Source organism: Osmerus eperlanus, chromosome 20 (genome assembly GCF_963692335.1).
Source record: "Osmerus eperlanus chromosome 20, fOsmEpe2.1, whole genome shotgun sequence".
Classification (NCBI taxonomy): domain Eukaryota; kingdom Metazoa; phylum Chordata; class Actinopteri; order Osmeriformes; family Osmeridae; genus Osmerus; species Osmerus eperlanus.
The window spans coordinates 618,770-636,695 of NC_085037.1; the positions used below are offsets into that span (position 1 = coordinate 618,770).

The following is a 17,926-nucleotide window of genomic DNA, read 5'->3' on the forward strand; positions in this document are numbered from 1 at the left end:
AAAACCATGCCATGTTGTAAGGATGTACCAGACGGGGTTGTATCCAAGCACAGAGCGCAGATTTATTAGAATAGTCGGACAGGCAAAGATCGGTACACGGTAGACAGGGCAATACAGAAGATCCAAAACGGAGTAAGACAACTAGCTAAGGTCAGTAACATCAGACATATTCTTAACAAGACTCGGCATGAACTGGAAAACAAGATCAAGACTTTGCACCGGACAACCCACAAACAGACACTTATATACTAATACTAAACAAGACACAGGTGTAGCCGATTGTCCTAATATTCCGGGGATGCCGAGCGTGGCAGCCAATTACCAGCTGCAGAAGGCTCTGGCGTTACACATGTCAACGTAAGAATAAATGGTGATGAAAGTTGACACTGGAGAAGCCTTCTCTGTTACGTATATCAGATAATCTGTTTTAGGTCTGTCCACCAAATTGTGCGTTAAAAACCTACAGCTGGTAGATTCACAGCAAAGCTGAAATGTATGGATATACTGTAGCAGACAATACCTAGAGTTATTGGGAGTCAAAGGAAATGGTCCTTCATTACAGTAATGGGTAGAGACTGGATCAGCCAGCTAACTTGATTGGCCTAGAGTACACAGAGTGGCTTAAGATAGTGCCAGATATGCATCAGTGTTTAAACCTTCGCTAGGATATCAGAACAGAATCAAAGCAAAATTGCAGAAGCTGTCTTACTGTAATTTTCCAAGCAATGTAATGTGCTATATGCATCTACAAGCTACAGCAAATGGGCTGCTCCCATCATATGCATACCGAAAAAGATGATAGTGTGAGGATTATGGAGATTACAAGGTCACCATGGTTGGAGGTAGAGCAGTGTCCCTGGCCTTGAACCCAAAATGTGTTTGCCAAATAGTGTGTGGGTCAAAATATTTCTAAGCTAGATTCATCGCAACAAGTGCAGTTGGGGGAAAGCTCAAAGTGTTATTTGACTATAAACACGTACAGGTGATTATATTTGTATTATCATTGGTTTATGGAGTCACAAGTGCACCAGCAATCTTCAAAAAGATCATGGAACAGGTCCTGCAGGGCATGGATGGGGTCACCTGAGTCGCTCTTTAAGCGACTTCAAACATACATCTCTGAGTTAGACTGGATGAGTGTGCCTTTCTTCAGAGCAGTGTGGCTTATTTAGGTCATGTAATTGAGTCCACGGGCGTCCACCCTATGAAATAGACAAAGGTTTTTTAGAGGGTGACAGAAATGTGACAGAACTCAGGTCTTTCTTAGTCCTGTTGAACTTGAACATGATTCAGCCGATGACAGCTCTGCTGCACAAAGATGCCACCTAAGACTGGGCTGAGAATTGTCTGCATGTGTTGAGTGCATTTGATGATGCTAAGAAATCCCTAAAGTCCAGTCAAGTATTAGTTAATTATGACTGAACTACCCCTCATTTTGGCAGGTGATGCTTCTCCATGGAGTGGGAGCTGTGATGTCTCATGAAATGAAAGATGGAAGACAGAGGCCAGTTGGGTTTGCATCAAGAATGTTGACTAAGAACAAAATTAGTCACACATTTTGATACTTTTTTGCTGCCTATGGTTTGCCAAAAGAGTTTGTAACTGATAATGGACCTCAGTTTATATCACAGGAATTTGGATTGTTTCTTACTGAAACTCCTTAAAAGGCAAGATTGCTCCAGGTTGTCAAACATCAAACAGCAGTTTTCTCAGAGAATGCAATCTGACACTAGAGAGGGTACAATTTCTGGGGAAATTGTAGGGTGTGCTTGCTTGAGTCGGTTGCACAGGGGTCCGTTTTTGAATGACATTTTTACAACTGATATTTCTGTATATTTTATATAAAAATGCATACTTATTATTTATAAAGATTACATAGATTTAAAAGCATTTTTTTGCTGCTCATTTACAACTGAAAATACGAGTGAAGTGTAGAATGAAATAGATGTCTTCTCATTTCCCCTGCAAGAGGCAGCCTCATCGTTGAATCAAAACGAATAAATTTGGCAGACCGGTGTAAAAATTGACCTAATCTCCATGACTTAAACGTCATTTTAAGTTTTTCCCTTCTCATGATATTTTCAGGCATTTAGCCTACTCATTGCATTCATTCATTAATAAAGAACCCCCTTTGAAGATTATTCTACGACGTTACCCGGCAGTAGAAGATGGAATCGCGATTCAAACAGTACCATCTGCTAACTGAAAATATGCCCTCCCAAAACGTAAATAAGCTTGACATTTATTCAGTGGAAAATCGCTCATTCATAAAAAGCTCACTGGTAGCGATCATTGTCAGTAACAACGCAAAATGCGATATAGTCCTGTGTGGAGAAGCTGCCCCGGTAAATTGTACTACTACGGTACAGTACTAGACTACTGCTGTGTTCGTCTTGGTAGCGATTGCGTTGGTTGAATTGGATTTAACGTTCCGTTGTACGGTTTAAGCTGAAATTAATTATTTTCATGAACAGATTGACAACGTTTAGGCTGTGGCAATGAAGTTCAGGTTAGTAGTTAGATAGACTTTTGATTTAAGTAAGGGGAGTGCCGAACATGTTCTGTCGCCGTTTGACTTCCTAAACAGCTGTGTAGTGTAGATGTTTTTGTAGTGTGTCTCGCGTAAGCTACAGCGTTGCAGTGAGCTACACTGGTTTGAAACCACAGGTAATGGTAATTTCACCAACAAATCGTTTACTAATGTCAGAATAAATCCTACAACGAAAATGTATATGTGAGGAATGTTTATTTTAACGATTGAAAACAGATAACGCTACATCATAGACCACTGTAGTATGTGTTGCCCGGGCAACACAGGCTAATGTCATGATGCTAATACTTCAGTGAAATAGTAGACTACTGTTTCCGAAAGTAGATGTACTTCCTTAATAATATCAGCTTATACTGTACATTACACATCACAATTGTGTGTCATATCACAAAGTAAAATGAGTAAATAGTTATCACCCTGGCCTCTTTATTTGTGTCGTTTCTGCAGCTGCCTTGCAGTAAAGCTATAGTTAGCCTAGCTATCCCCCAAGTTAACAGATGCGAAACGAATGTTCTGCCAAAGGTAGTCACGCGTGTTTTCGTGACGTTAGTAACGTCAGTGACTGTGGCTAGCAAATTAGCCACCGTTAGCTTCACTTTTCGCCACAAAAACTTAACTTGAGCCTAAACCATGCAACGGAACGTAAATTCCAATAGAAGGAACTCAATCGCTACCAAGACGAAACTTTTGACACCTACGTTGTCTATGTAGGCCAAATATTGACAGAGTTTTAGGGGGGCAAAATAAAAAATTTAAAAAAATTATAATAATATATATGTGAGAGAACAAAGGTTGTGCCCTTGCCGAAGGCAAAGCACACCCAACTACATGCAACCCCAATGAGATGAAACACCAGAATACTGTGACAACAACAACTCAGAGTGCCACCACCGCAGGTTGTTGACATGAACAGTGTATGTCCATTGAGAGAAAAGCCTCCTCCTCAGAGACTGAATCTGTTAAGGTTGTGATGAAAAAGAAAATAAAGTTGGGTATATGAATACAGATACAGGGGAGGAGCTATGGTGTTTTATACCACAAAATAATGTGTTAAAATAAAGCATTGATTGGTTGATATTGGAATATAATTAGGAAACTGCTTACCCAGAGCGGAAGAGAAGAGAACAACCCAGAACGGCATTCAGAGATGTGTGTTCTTGTTGCTAAATAAAAGGCTATAAAAGTAAGCTCTCTGGTGCTCCTTTCCTCAATCATGAACAACTGAACAGTTAATGTTAGATAATTTTATTAGATACATCACTGTACAAGCTACTCATTACATTAGTTAAATTTATGCTTTTCTAGGCGTTAATGGGAAATAACATGCCTCTTCTCCCCTGTCTGAATAACCATATGCAAATTTAAAGTAGTGCAAGCTGCTTTTCATTTTTAATCATTTACATCCCAGTATGATTTGTTCACTCAGAGAGGGATGGTCCTGATTCCAGCCAATACAAACCTTGTAGAACAGGCTACCATGAAAAAAAGTAATATCGTAATCATTATTTGTAATCTTTATTAATGCAATTGATCAGGGGTTAGTGACGGACATCTTCACTTTCTTTGAGGCTTTTCCCCCAAAAAACTTTTACAAAACACACCACATTGTTGTAATACCCCTATACTGTTAACCAGGGGCGCCGCTAGACCCTTTTTACTGGGACACGTGCCCCAGTATAAATCTGCTGTGCCCCAGTAAAACATATTTTTTTCAAAGTTTGAGTTTTTACTTTATTAGTCAGTTCAATCATTTTGATTGATAAACCCGGAAAAAGAAATGCAGTATCCTCATCAACACTTGTAAAATCGAGCTTTAACAGAAAACAAAAACTGGTGTGCTTGCAGAATTCCATGTCTGCGCACTCTTCTGTGCTTGCTATAATAGCCACTGCAGCCCGCACACACAAATCAATGCGCCTGCTGTTAACACTTAATAACATCAGATTATATAGCAATTTGTGTAAAATGTTAGGTATTACTATGTAGGTCAGGTCACAAGTTGCTAAAGGTGACATGTTAACATTTCCACCTAATTAATATGTACTTACATTTTGTGCTATAGTTATAGTTATAGAAAAAAAATATTTAGCACAGTGGAAAACTCTATCCTGGCCTGAGCATAGCACATAGATGTGGATTAGCTTCAGCATGAGTAGACAATGTGTATTGGCATTAGCATGGTGCTATGGTGGTGAACTGTGTATTAGCCTTAGCATGGTGCAATGGTGTGGATTAGCATCAGCATGGCACTACTCTAAGCAGTGAGGGTATGATAGCAATAGTTACTGTGGCTTTGACAGACACCTCAGGTGACAGCACTGGGTGTAGCTGAACCTTTGATTTACCAGCGGGACATATATACGCAAGTGTACACATATACACATACACACTTTTTTTTACTCAGCCACACATACACCCCCTACCTCCACCCTGTCCCCTATCTTTCCTCATGCTCCCAATCCTGTGGCTCTGACAGCCCAGGCGAGGAGCTCTTTACCCTGTGTAGGAAATGGGGGTCAGGTGGGAGGGCAGCTGCTTGTTAGCTGTGGAAGTAACCATGCTGGAAGGTAATGTCATTGATTTACAGATTTAGAGACCTGCAGCAGACCTGGCAAGGGAAACAGCGGGCCACAGGCGAGACCCGATGTCAGAGGGGTGCGCTTTCATTCTTTCTCTTTTTTACTTTCTCTCTTTCTCTCTGCCTTTTTTTCCTCTGTTTCTCTCACAAGTCTTCTCTCCTGCAGTCTCTGTTGGAAACATTGAAGATGTAACTGTTATCCTGTATAAGAATGATTCTGTGTTCAGTATTCCTTGGGTGCAAAGAGAGGCCTACCCCCAAATCTGAACTCTGGGTAAACATACAAGACCCTTATCTTGGGACTGAGGACTAAGAAGAGGGGGGTTTTGGTTGTTTTAAAGAGATACTGTGTGACAAGGACTATAGGTGGAGACGCAAGGTCTGGAGAACATTTGTTTGACACCTATGTGAAGGAGCTTTTATGACATCAGGAGATCCTGTTGTTGTATTTCAATCAGGGTTGATGTCGTAAACATGCACACACGTAAATACGCACACACACGAGCGCGCCAGGTCTATGCAAGGGAGCCAATGAAAGAAGAGCCATGGAACATTTGCATGCATTGTTTTAACCAATGACTGTAAAGAGCGGGGCTGCTTAAATAGCTAGCTAGCACAACATGCTAGCAGACAATTATGTTTTTGTCTCCTTGTGGGCTGGCCGCAAGCAATAAAGCTTTCTTAAACTCGTTCACCGACTGACTGTGCAATGCTTGATAGATTAATATTTCTGACAGTCTCACTCCCATTCTCTCCATCCTTTCCTCTGTCTCATAGCTGTGTGTTTGGGGTTCAGCTTAAGTGATTATTTTAGCTACTGTGGAAGGCCCCAGCCTCCATCAGGGACTAGGGCTCTCTATAACAGCATGGATTTGTCTCCAGCAGACTCACAGACTTCTCCACATCAAACCCTCTTTCTTCTCCAACATGCCAACCTTGGCTCCAACCTCTCCTCCCCACCAAACCCTGGCACCAGCACACATATTTGATACATTCTGCAGTTTAAGATTGACCTGTTTCTTGTTTTACCTTTTGTTTAGGTCATTGTCGTTTATCTTTTTGTTATGTTATACTGATTCGTATTTTTCACAATGCAATGTTTTGAAGAGCGCAGTCCGGACGTGGTAGAGGAATCTAATTTTAGTGGGAAATTGGAGAAGGTGGGGATGTGGGGAGGGTGCCTGGAAAACGATGCAAGCAATTTGCATACAAATGAAGGGGCTAAAGTTGGATTTGTCTGTGTACAGTACGCATTTGTGTTTGTGTGAGTCTGGATTGAGGTTATAGACCAGTTGCAACATTTCGTGGCTGAGCTGGTCTGCAAGAGAGGCTGACCAAATGGGAAGGTTGGGATGGGGAAGGGTGGGGTGTTTGGGAAGAATGGGGTTTGGTTGGGAAGGGTGGGGTGACCTGCTTTTGATCTGTCATACTCCAGACTCTTCATCAGTGCTTTTTAATGACCCCAAATCATGCTCAAACCTAAACAATTATTTCAAATATGAAGTACATGGCCTCCTATGTCCCTAAAATGACCCTGAAATTACAAAATCATCTTCAGAGTAGCTTTCACAAAAAACTAAAACAAAAAAAATATTACACAGATTGTCTGACCCTAGATAATACTGATAGGAGCTGAACCAGTCCCTGTGAGGTCCAGCCACATCAGGAATGTCAAAGGCGAGAGATTAGACTAAGACCTGCTGTTTTTTGTTCTATTATTAATTTGAAGTAGTGTATGTTTGTTGCATGCTAATGGAATGAGCACTAATTCAAAGATTTTGTAAACAGTCTTTAAACTACTTACAGATGTACCATTGTACCACATTTCACATTCATATTCAAACATTTGGTTGAGTTATGAGATACATGACCCAGACATAATAGGTGTTCGTATTTTTTTTGACAATAGGAGGGATAAGTGTAGACTAGGTTTCCTCTGTCTAAAATAGATATCCTGGTTCTAGACTAGGTTTCTTGGGTTTAGACTAGGTGTCTTGCAGTTACATTACACGTGTGATACTGTGTTTGTCTTCAGCACTCCTGACTAAGGATGCATTCTGCAATATGGAATTATGAAATAGCTGCCTTTCAGCAATTCATGGATGGCTGGTATAATGACATGCACTTTAATTATCTCTCTCTTTCTCCATCTCTCTCTCTCTCTCTCTCTCTCTCTCTCTCTCTCTCTCTCTCTCTCTCTCTCTCTCTCTCTCTCTCTCTCTCTCTCTGTCTCTCTCCAGGTTCACTGGTCCTAACCTCCCCTCCCCCATCATCAGCAGTAAGAACTGGCTCAGGCTTCACTTCACATCTGATGGCAACCACAAACTGAGAGGCTTCAGTGCCCAGTATCAAGGTAAGACCCTCCCAATCCTTATCCTTAGACAACCGCTATCCTTACCCAACCCAACCTAACCTTAACCAACCCTAACCGTAGTAACAAGATGAGACCAGACTCTGCCTGTCTCTAGGAGCACAGGTCACACAAATCTGACCACCTTGCCGAGTCACACACAGAAATAATCAAATAAAAAGTTAAGTGCCTTTATGCCACCCCTTGAAAATTAAAACACTTCTTAATATAATTAATCTGTAAGCATTATGCTTTCACTGACTCTGCAAAAAAAAACTCACCCCACACACACATGCACAAACACACACATTACCTTTGACACACAACCACACACACAACATCTTTATTCTTTCAGTATGTTGCTATCTTCAGTATCATTAATCTCTGAGGTCAAAGTTCACAGCTGGAAACAGGGAGAAGGGATTAGGTAAACACACCCCTATCTGCAGGAATCACACCTGCAGTCATCCACTCTCTGATCTGAGGCACTGAGGGATGGGGAGGAGAAGAGACTAGCACAGAAAAAGGGAGAGTACATCAGAGGGAGGAGGAGAGAGATGAAGAGAGAAGGAAGATGAGGGAAAAAAGGAAGAGAGGAAGGGAGAGAGAGAGACAGGGAGCAGACAAGAGAAGGGAGTGGGAATGGGAGATAAAGGGAGAGGCAGATAGGATTACAGGTCCTGTGTTAGATAAATAAATATAACATTTAGGAGATCAGGGAAAAGAAGAGAGGAGGGCTAAGACTTTAATTAGATTAACCGTTGACTCCCCTTCGCCCCCCTCCTTCCCCCACTGTTTTCCCACAATCCTTCAGGAGCAGCTCAATTGAAAAAAAGAAGAAAATTATTCCTGAATTAATGAGAAGCTAAGGCACACCCTCCCTCCCTCCCTCCCTTTTTCTCTCTCTGCTTCCTATGTTCCCTAGCAGGGCACTCATGGTAGTCATGAATGAGAAATGTGATCATTATGCTAGTCTGCTGTCAGGACCATGCAATCATTGTGTTTTTAAGACAACATCCTGCACAGAAAACTCTTTCTTATGAGAGAATACTGGCACACAGCCAAGATATTGCTTTCAGTGCAATCAAACATGAAATAAAAAATCCTGAGAAAGAAAACAAAAGGCTATTGTTATAAGAAGAGTAGATCATTAAGTATGATCATTTGCAGTATATGTGTAATGTATATGTGTGGTTGTTCGTGTGTGTGTGTATCAGTGCAAGCACAAGGAAAAGTAAATAACTCAGTGTTTTTGTGAGACTGAATTAATAAGCATTTAAATGAGCCTCTTGTGTTCCTACTGCTGAAGGCTCCATTTTGATATTGTTTTTCTTTTTCCATTTGGTTCATTTAGAGATTAGCATCAACGCTTTCTCTATAGTTAGGAAAAAAACAAAGCAAGATTCATAGGACCTTATGTATTGAATTTTAACAAACACAGACACACATGCACACACACATGCACACACACACATACCGCCAGGCAATGTTAGTCTACATGTCTATTCATAATCTAACTGGCCATTCGACACTAGCCTGTATCTACAGTATCGAATTCTTCTCCTACTCTCCCTTCACAGTGAAGAAAATGACAGAGCTGAAGTCCAGAGGTGTGAAAATGCTCCCCAGCAAAGACAACCACCACAAGATCTCAGTCTGTAAGTCTGTCACACTTCACTATCTCTACCACCACAAGAACGCTGTCAGAAAATCTGTCCCAATGTCTATCACCTCAAGGCATTTGTCGATAAATCTGTATGTCTTGTCACTATCTCTATCACCGCAAGATCTGTCAGTAAATATTTAAGTCCACCACAAAAAGTCAATCTGGAGTCTCACCCAGCATGCTATCTCTACCACCACAATATGTCCGTCTTTAAGTCTCATTTACTTTCACTATTTCAACCCTGTTCTTCACCAGCATCGTAGAAGCTTTTTAACGATTGATGCATCAGACTTAAAAACCCCTTCTGACATTGATGCCTTCCTTTCAAAGCAATGTTACCAGACAGGCCAACATATCAATAATATATTCTTACTGGGCTAGGGTGACAGGGAGGCGGGGGGGGGGGGAGAGAAGATAAGTTGGTTGTGTGTGTGTGTTGGGGGAATTGCATTACCTGCCCTTTTCACCACAGCGGGAGGAGTCTATCTTTCCTTCCTTCTCTCTCTCTATTTCCTGATTTCTCTGTCGCTCCCTCTTTTTCACTTTTTGTATCTGTCTTTGCCCTTTTCCTATTCTTTCTCTCTCCCTCCATCCGTCCCTCTGAAGGCCACTCTTCATTATGTCTCAGATCCTCTTTATTTAAATTTCTATTACCTTCACGTCAACAGGAGAAAATGTCACCCGTCCACCATTTCCAGGAGGGTGGCCAGTCTAACGGGAGCAGAAGGGGGGAATGAGGGGTGTAGGGAGACGAGGGAGAGAATGGCCGGTTAGAGGGACGAGAGGTTCTGTAAACATTGATAATCCTATCTTCAGGCCTATTTCAATTCCCCCTCCTCCCTTTCTCCTCTTAAGCTGACATCTCATTTCCTTGGTGTGCAATCTTCCTGTCCCATCTCTGTAGCTACTCAGCTACAACAACCTGGGTCCTCATCTACCTCTTCTCTCTCTTTCGCTCTCTCTGTTTCTATGCCTCTCTCTCTCTCTCTCTCTCTCTCTCTCTCTCTCTCTCTCTCTCTCTCTCTCTCTCTCTCTCTCTCTCTCTCTCTCTCTCTCTTTCTCTCTCTCTCTCTTTTCTCTCTCTGTCACTCTCATTCTGTGTCTCCCTCTTTCCATCTCGTTGCCTTGGATACTGTTTGTTGCCCTGCTCTACTGACAGTGACGAGGCTTGCCCTTTCTCCTCCTACCTCATCCATATTCATCAACTGCCTCAGCCAGGGCCAATCAGCACATGTCATTTTGAGTGTGGCCCCACCTGTCAGGCCTTTGACCCTGCCCCTTTCAGTCAAATGGAAGCTCTGGGTTGGCTGACCAGCTGTCCCTTCCTGCTTCTGCGAACCGACTGGTTGGTGCGTTCGAACAGCGGGTCCAGGGAGGCTGAAAATGGGCTTAACCGATTGGTAGATTCAGTGGGGTGTTTTTTTTTTAATGAGAACTACACTGTAATGGCTTTGTAGTGAAACAAACACTTAAAGTAATGGGCATAGTGTGTTTTGAACTGTGTATCGCTAACAGTATGGTTAGGGTAAACAAACATGGTGTCTGAATTGTTGAGCTGGTGTCTGAATGGTGAAATGGTAATAACATTGCTCTCACTCTGTCTCTCCTGCCTCCCCTCACTCTCTCTCTCTCTTCAACTCCCTCTCTACCTCCCTTTATTCCTCCTCTTTCTCTTTCCATCTCTCTCTCCACCTCTCTCTCTTCCAGTGTCCCAGATGGGTGTGGCCCAGGGACACAACATGTGTCCAGACCCTGGGATCCCTGACAGAGGGAAAAGAAAAGGCTCCGACTTCAGGTGAGACAACCAGACCTTTCCAGAAGAGGAGAAGAACTGAGAGAAACAGAGGAAGTGAGAGGCAGAGAGAGAGAGATATATTGTGTGTCAAAGAGAGGAAAGAGAAAGAGATAGAGCGAACAAGAGAAACCCTCAGATAGTTTGTGCTTGAGACCACAACAGAGAGCAAGACAGAGAAAAAGAGAGATAGACTGTGTGTGCTCGAGAAAGAGGGAGAGAGCTTGAGACAGACAGAGTGCAGCCCCATTTGTTCTAGGTCACTAATGTCATTGTGATGAATGAGAGTGGAGGGCTTGGCCGGTCACCTGTCCCTGCTCTGTTCTCCAGCCCTCTCGCCGCGCTCACTCAGAGAGCCAGCGAATGAAAACAAACACTTCACTTGCGCTCGCTCGCTCTCTTTTCTCAAATGTCAAAGAGGAGGGGTGGACAGAGAGGCCCTGACTTCTAACAACTCTATATTAACCAACACATCAGGTCAGGCAGACGAGAGCACACAACATAAGATCTGACGGCAGTGAAACCAGAGAGAGAGAGAAAAAGAGAGAGAGAGGTCGACCAACAGACAGACAGAAAGGGAGAGAGAGACAGACATACAAACGGACAGACAAACTGTCAAACAGGCAGACAGGCATAGAGACAAGCCGACAGACAGACAAGTTGGCAGAGAGAAGCTAGGGAAGCACAAACAGCAGCCAACAAAGGGCAGATGCCGATGAGACCAGCCTAAACTGCAGCAAACACTACAGTGAGATCTGTCCAAGAACCCTGTGAAGGAGCCACCCACTGTATCACAGCAGGTGATATACTGCATCACTCCAGGTGATGTACCGTATCACACCAGGTGATAGACCGCTCCATGGAGCCTGCCTCCTAATAGAGAATGTAGCAGGGGAGGGATGTGTAGCCGTAGTCCCTCTCGGTCAAACCTTGCCTGTCTACCAAAGACAGCCCCTACCAGGACTTAAACTCAGAATAAATAGACTGCAACACTCCTAGGGAGTCACAGTGAGGTCGGACATGATTGAAACTTTGGAGTGAATTGTTGTATTCTCCCTCCTGTGGTATCCTCCCCGCGTAGCGTCTGAGAACATGAGGGAATGCATGTACGGTAGATGTTTCTGTGTGTCTAAATACCTGTGATACTGCCTCTCTGCCGCCCCCTGCAGGAAGGGTGCCACGGTGCACTTCTCATGTGACGAGGGGTACGAGCTGCAGGGCTCCAAGAGCATCAGCTGTATGCGTGTCACCGACAGCTACGTAGGCTGGAGTGATGACAGGCCTATCTGCAGAGGTGAGGGCACACACACACACAGTGTGCACGCACACAAACAATCACCATGTACACACACCTTCCCTGTTCTGGCTCTGCCCGCACCTCTGATAAAGTGCAAGCACCACTTATTGCCATTAGTCATCCCTATATTGCTCATATTCATTAGGCAGCGTTTGGGTGCCACCGCCTTTTCCAGTCCCACTTTTTTCCCATTGAAATCGCCCGACGTAGAGAGCGATTATTTGTCTTGTTTCATTGATTCAACACCACTAAATGTTGGGTCATTACTCTGAAACGTCCCCCTAATTGCAAAGTGCAGAGGGGTAACTCCAAAAAGTTGTGGAGTAATTAAGTCAAACAATGTTACCCAGCACGGCAAAATAAGTGTTCATAAATCACAATGTCATAAAATACATAAACAGAAAAACTTTGCATGCCATCAACGTCCTTGAACGGAGGTAGAGAGCTGAGCTGAGCACCCGGTCAATAGGGAGGCAGAGAAAGAACTTTGGAACACTGACAGCCAGGCCCTGTCTGTTTATTATCTCTGTTTGCACTCTGATGGACGTGTCAATATAGAGACTGATTGCGAGAGAGAAAAGAGAGTGGAAAAAAATGGGCGGATAGACAGATGGGCAGGCAGGGAGAAGTGGGTATTGAGATGGACAAACAGCAGAGTCAGACTAACAGGTTGATTTTCAGGGGGACGACAAGAAAAAAGAGGAGAACATTTGAACTTTAAAGAAGTAAATAGTAGTTGAGTAAATTGTATAATATTCCCATATCTTTCATCTCCCAGTGAGTGTTTGGATGGGATGAATACACAGTATGAATTCAGGTTCCCATTAGCTGCTCTCCCTCCCTCTCAATGCTTGGCTGGGAGGTATAGTGTCAGACATTTTGGGTCCATTTCAGGAGTCCTCCACTCATCAGTTTCCTCTCTATCCCACTCTCAGACATGGGTGTCTGATGCAATCACCTGGGTGTTTGATCATCTTTATCATGGCCGCCAGCCATCTCCTTTATCGCACTCTCCTTAATGTGCTTTGAGAAATCCAGTTTTGAGGGACACCCCCGCTTCTCTGTCTTAGACTGATCCAATTGAGTCAAAACAAGATTATACCACTAAAGAGAGGGAGGGACACCCTTCTCCAAAGGATTTTGGGGGGTAATGTGATTGTACTTCCTCTTATGTGAGCAACCGCCACTCACCTTGACGACACGCAGCTATTTCAGGGAGGAAAAAAACATTGGTTTAAACCAGATTTATTAGTTACAAAATGTCTGTATTATTTCGACACAGAAGATTCCACTTGTTACTGTAAATACATCTTCTGTGTGAAGCACTGAGATGTAATCATTATCTTTCAAGTGCCGCGTGTCATGAAGCCCCGGACAATAAATGCTAACTAACCAAAGTCCAATTATCATCTGAAAACATTTAAACTCAGTTTGTCACAGTGTGAGGTGGGGTAGGACCCAAATGCACGAGAGTTGGTGAAGACAATGACCCTAACGAGAAAGAGACACAGGTGAAGACAATGACAGGGAAACACTAGGACAGGGCAAAACCAAAAACAACAGGGGGGCACGGCTGTGGCCGTGACAAGTTAAATGTAAATAATCTGCATGTGCTGTATATTTGTCCGCCTGTTTCAATCACATACACTCACTTCATATGTCCTTCACAAGGAGACTTGTGTCTTTTCAAATGAATGGTGTATCTGTACAAAGAAAAAAAGGAAAAAGAGTGAAAGTAAAATAAATTACAAAGATGTTCACACTCAAAGCAGAGTTATTGACCACATCTCACTGAATCACTGTTGGGATTCCTCTGATATTATCTTGGATACGTCTACTGCTATGAGAGTACAGCTAGCAAAGAGACAGGAACCTTAAGCTCCATCCTGTTAAAGACACAACTAATATACTGAGGTGGACTTCTGGCTTCACACCTACATTATATTATTTTTTCATTAAGGTCACCTTCACTGTCAGACTCACATTAATGACTTCTTTTTTTTTCCAAGATTCAAAGGGAAAAAAGTTCCTCTTTAATTTGGGTGGTTTTAAAGGGAGAGAGTGCATTTATTTTCTTTTTTTGTAGAGGGGGCGTTGTACACCCCCAGGATCTCTCCTTTAAGACATAACTCATTAGGATCAGTAACAAGGTCCAGACCCGGTTAAACACATCCACGTAGCCCCAGACATTCAGGCATTGGCTTTAAACCCTCATTAGTAATGGGCTGATTTAATTCTAAGAGGTGTTTAAAGTTCGCCTCAAAGCCCAGGGGCTACAGAAAAGAGTCAGGAAGTCACAATGTCCTTTCAAAGTCGGCATATTACACTTTGCTCACTCTTTGGGAAATGCTTTACGAATACATTACATTTATTCATTTAGCAGACGCTTTTATCCAAAGTAACTTCCAAGAGAGAGCTTTACAAAGTGCATAGGTCACTGATAATAACAACAAGATAGCCCCAAAAACACCCCCAAAACATTGCGGGTAGCCAAAACATGAAGCACATATTGTCAACAACCAAAATAAGTGCCAGAGGGAAGAACCACAAGAGCATGTAGTTAAACAAGTTACAATTAAACAACATGAATCGCTATAAGTGCAAGTGTAAATACAGTTGTACTGAATTGCACTGAAGGACAAAAGATGCTTGCGGTGTCTAGCCTCCATTTTGGATTACAGTTGAATTCACCCTGAACCACCGTAGCGAAAGAAATACTTCACAGTGCTTACTGATGGAAGGGTATATTTTGTCTAGGTTTTGAATACTGTATGTTGTTATTCATGAGTTTCGCTCAGTAAAAACATAAACCAATCGGTCATGTGTGGCAGTGTTTGGGTGACATTTCATTTTTGATTCAAGGACGTTGATCCTTGTATACTTTAAAAGCAAACACCGCTGGTGAGGGCTTTCAGAGATTTCGAAGCTAACAACTCAGCCATGACCATGGTTCTTCACTGCTTCCTCCATGTTCCAACCAAGACTATTTGGAGATGGGGATCCCATTTTGTCATCCAGATATGAAGTATGACGTATGATGGAATATGATGTAAGAACTATTGACTAATAAGTACCCATGCATAAGGTTGATCTCCAAAAGCTTTCAGTCAGATTCTGGTTGGGTCTTGGTTTGGTCTTTGTGTGGGTAGTTTGATAACAGGGTTTAACTGGTTTAGACCATGGTTTAGATGTCGTCTAGCAGGGTTTGACAGAGTTTCAAATTCAACCACCACAGTGAGCAGGTTTGTGACAGGTTTCTTTTGTGTTAGCACTCTGCATTTGTTCTGGGGTTTCTCTTACAAGCAGTTGTTTTCCATTCCTGTTCAGAAACAAACACAAGTGCCTCAGTGTGGCAAGCTAAGTACATATGGACAGTTGACATCAAACAACTTCACTTGAATCATGCACATGGTTTTAGAAGTTAAATTACACGTATGTCCAGTTCTAAATGTCTTCTTCTTCTCTCTAGCCCCCATGTGTGGTGGTCAGCTGCGAGGCCCCATTGGCATCATCACCTCCCCAAACTACCCTGTCCAGTACGACAACAATGCCAACTGCACATGGGTCATTACAGCAATGGATACCGCCAAGGTACACTGTGATTTGTTATGCTAAACATTATACAATGCTACGTAATGTTGAAGGTAAACAATGCTAAAGCTAGAGCAATGCTGTTGTTACAATGTGATACTGTATGACTCAATGTAAAGACTAAGCATCACCAAAGCTAAGTAATGCTGTCTTTACAGTGTGATACAATTTGCTAAATGCAACATAATGGAAGACAAAAAGCTAAGCAAACCTAAAGCTATGAAATGCTAAAACTCCATAATGCTAATAATTATGCTAATACTTGTTGGTATTAAGGGTTTATCCAGAGAGGAGATAGGTGGCAAGGGGATAGGTGGCATGAGAGATTCAACCTACCGTATTTTCCGGACTATAAATCACTCCAGAGTATAAATCGCATCAGTCATGAAGAGTAAAAATAATAACATATATATATATATATATATATATATATATAAATCGCACTGGACTATAAGTCACATTTATTTAGAAATATATTTCACAGAATCCAAGACCAAGAACAGACATTTAATCTGGAAAGGCAAGTTATTCAACTACACAATAGCACACTGAACAACAGGCTGAATAGGTGTCCGATATGTTAACGTAACACATTAACAGTTATTCAGCTTCACAATAGCATAAAGAACATACCTGGGAGGCTGAATAGGCTAAATTAACATAACAAGCTTGCGAGTCCAACAAGCAAGTTACCGGTAAGCTAGTTCACCAAGCTCCCGATCTTGAACTTGTTGGTTCATGTCAATCAGTATGAATTAACATTTAAAAACATGTTAAATTATATATATTTTGATATATAAGTCGCACCTGAGAATAAGTCGCAGGACCAGCCAAACTATGAAAAAAAGTGCGACTTATAGTCCGAAAAATATGGTAACTAGTTTTTTCTGGGATGGTAATTTGCATAACCTTCAGTCTGTACATCTTTTGAAAGACTTTTCAAAGAGAAAGCCAAGTATGAAAATTACGAAAAAACTGGTATTAACCTGTTTACGCTCCTGTTTCGCCCGCGAGACAAAAATGCTGCCTCCCCCTTCCTCAGTTACGACGCACTAAATTCTAAAAAATATATTTTTTAGACGCTACACATGTTATACATCGTTGGAAAGCTACGATTCTTGTGCTTCCATTGAAATAAACCAATTCAAGATCAAGTCGCAATAGCAAGCAAAGTCAACGTCTTTTTCCGGTGAACATTCCTTCAACAATGCCAAAGAAAAAAGTTGTACTCACCCTAAGTTGTTCAAATAGGTCCAGGTGTGCAAATCATGCCATCAAAACTTGATCTGCGTAAGTCCCAAGGGTTCAAAGTATCTAACCATGTAAAGTAATTCGTCCAAATACAATGTTTTACGTTCATGAATAGCCATTATCCTTTGTTTCATTATGCAAGTTAGCCGACGGAAGAAACAACTTGTTCACATAAAAGTGTTATTTTCTCCGATTTATCAACGGAGTATTTACAAAATGAAGGTCTCAAAATGTCCGTTGAACCCTCCCCTTTTGATTGACACCTTGTTCGACCCAATAGGAGCTTCCATGCCCCGTTGACAGCCCTCTAAAGCCAACTAGGTCTGTGCGTCCTGCCCCCCCCCCGCCCCCCCCCCCCCACACTCGTTCTAAACAAATTTCTCGAACTGGCTTCGACTGGCTCTGAAATTAGCTCGTTAGCCTTGTAGCTGACAGCTAGCTGAAAATGCCAATACCTCATTTGTATGCGTCTGTGGAGCCTTCAAAATAACAGTCGATTGCGCAATATGGTTGACAGAATCAGTGTTCTTTGTGCGCCAATCCTTGGAATCAGATAAAGCACTCCAATGTGTTCATGCTTCAGTTTTTGTGTTTCAGTATTACTAATTAGGGATTTAGCTATTATATATGATATTTCTAAGTACCAGAGATGGGCCAGAGATAACAATTATGAAAAATAATACCTTTTTATTTGACCTTGACCTTGGTTACAAAGGGTCATTTTGGAGTCTCCAAAAGACCCTTTTAGAAAATTCCTGGATGTACTCTTATAAAAACATGTGTCAAATATGAATATATTGTGGTATTATGTTTGACTTTTGATTTGAATTGGGTAAGGCTTCAACCTGTG

At 42.1% G+C, this 17,926-nt stretch overlaps 1 protein-coding gene across 1 annotated transcript in view; it reads left to right on the forward strand.

Annotated features, from left to right (window-relative positions):
• csmd2 (CUB and Sushi multiple domains 2) overlaps window positions 1-17,926 on the forward strand; it is a 202,392-nt gene that overhangs the window by 108,158 nt on the left and 76,308 nt on the right. The window contains exons 6-10 of the mRNA XM_062446030.1: window positions 7,370-7,482; window positions 9,060-9,137; window positions 10,853-10,940; window positions 12,107-12,231; window positions 15,704-15,825. Coding sequence (XP_062302014.1) covers window positions 7,370-7,482; window positions 9,060-9,137; window positions 10,853-10,940; window positions 12,107-12,231; window positions 15,704-15,825 — 526 coding nt within the window. The remainder of the gene's footprint in view (window positions 1-7,369; window positions 7,483-9,059; window positions 9,138-10,852; window positions 10,941-12,106; window positions 12,232-15,703; window positions 15,826-17,926) is intronic.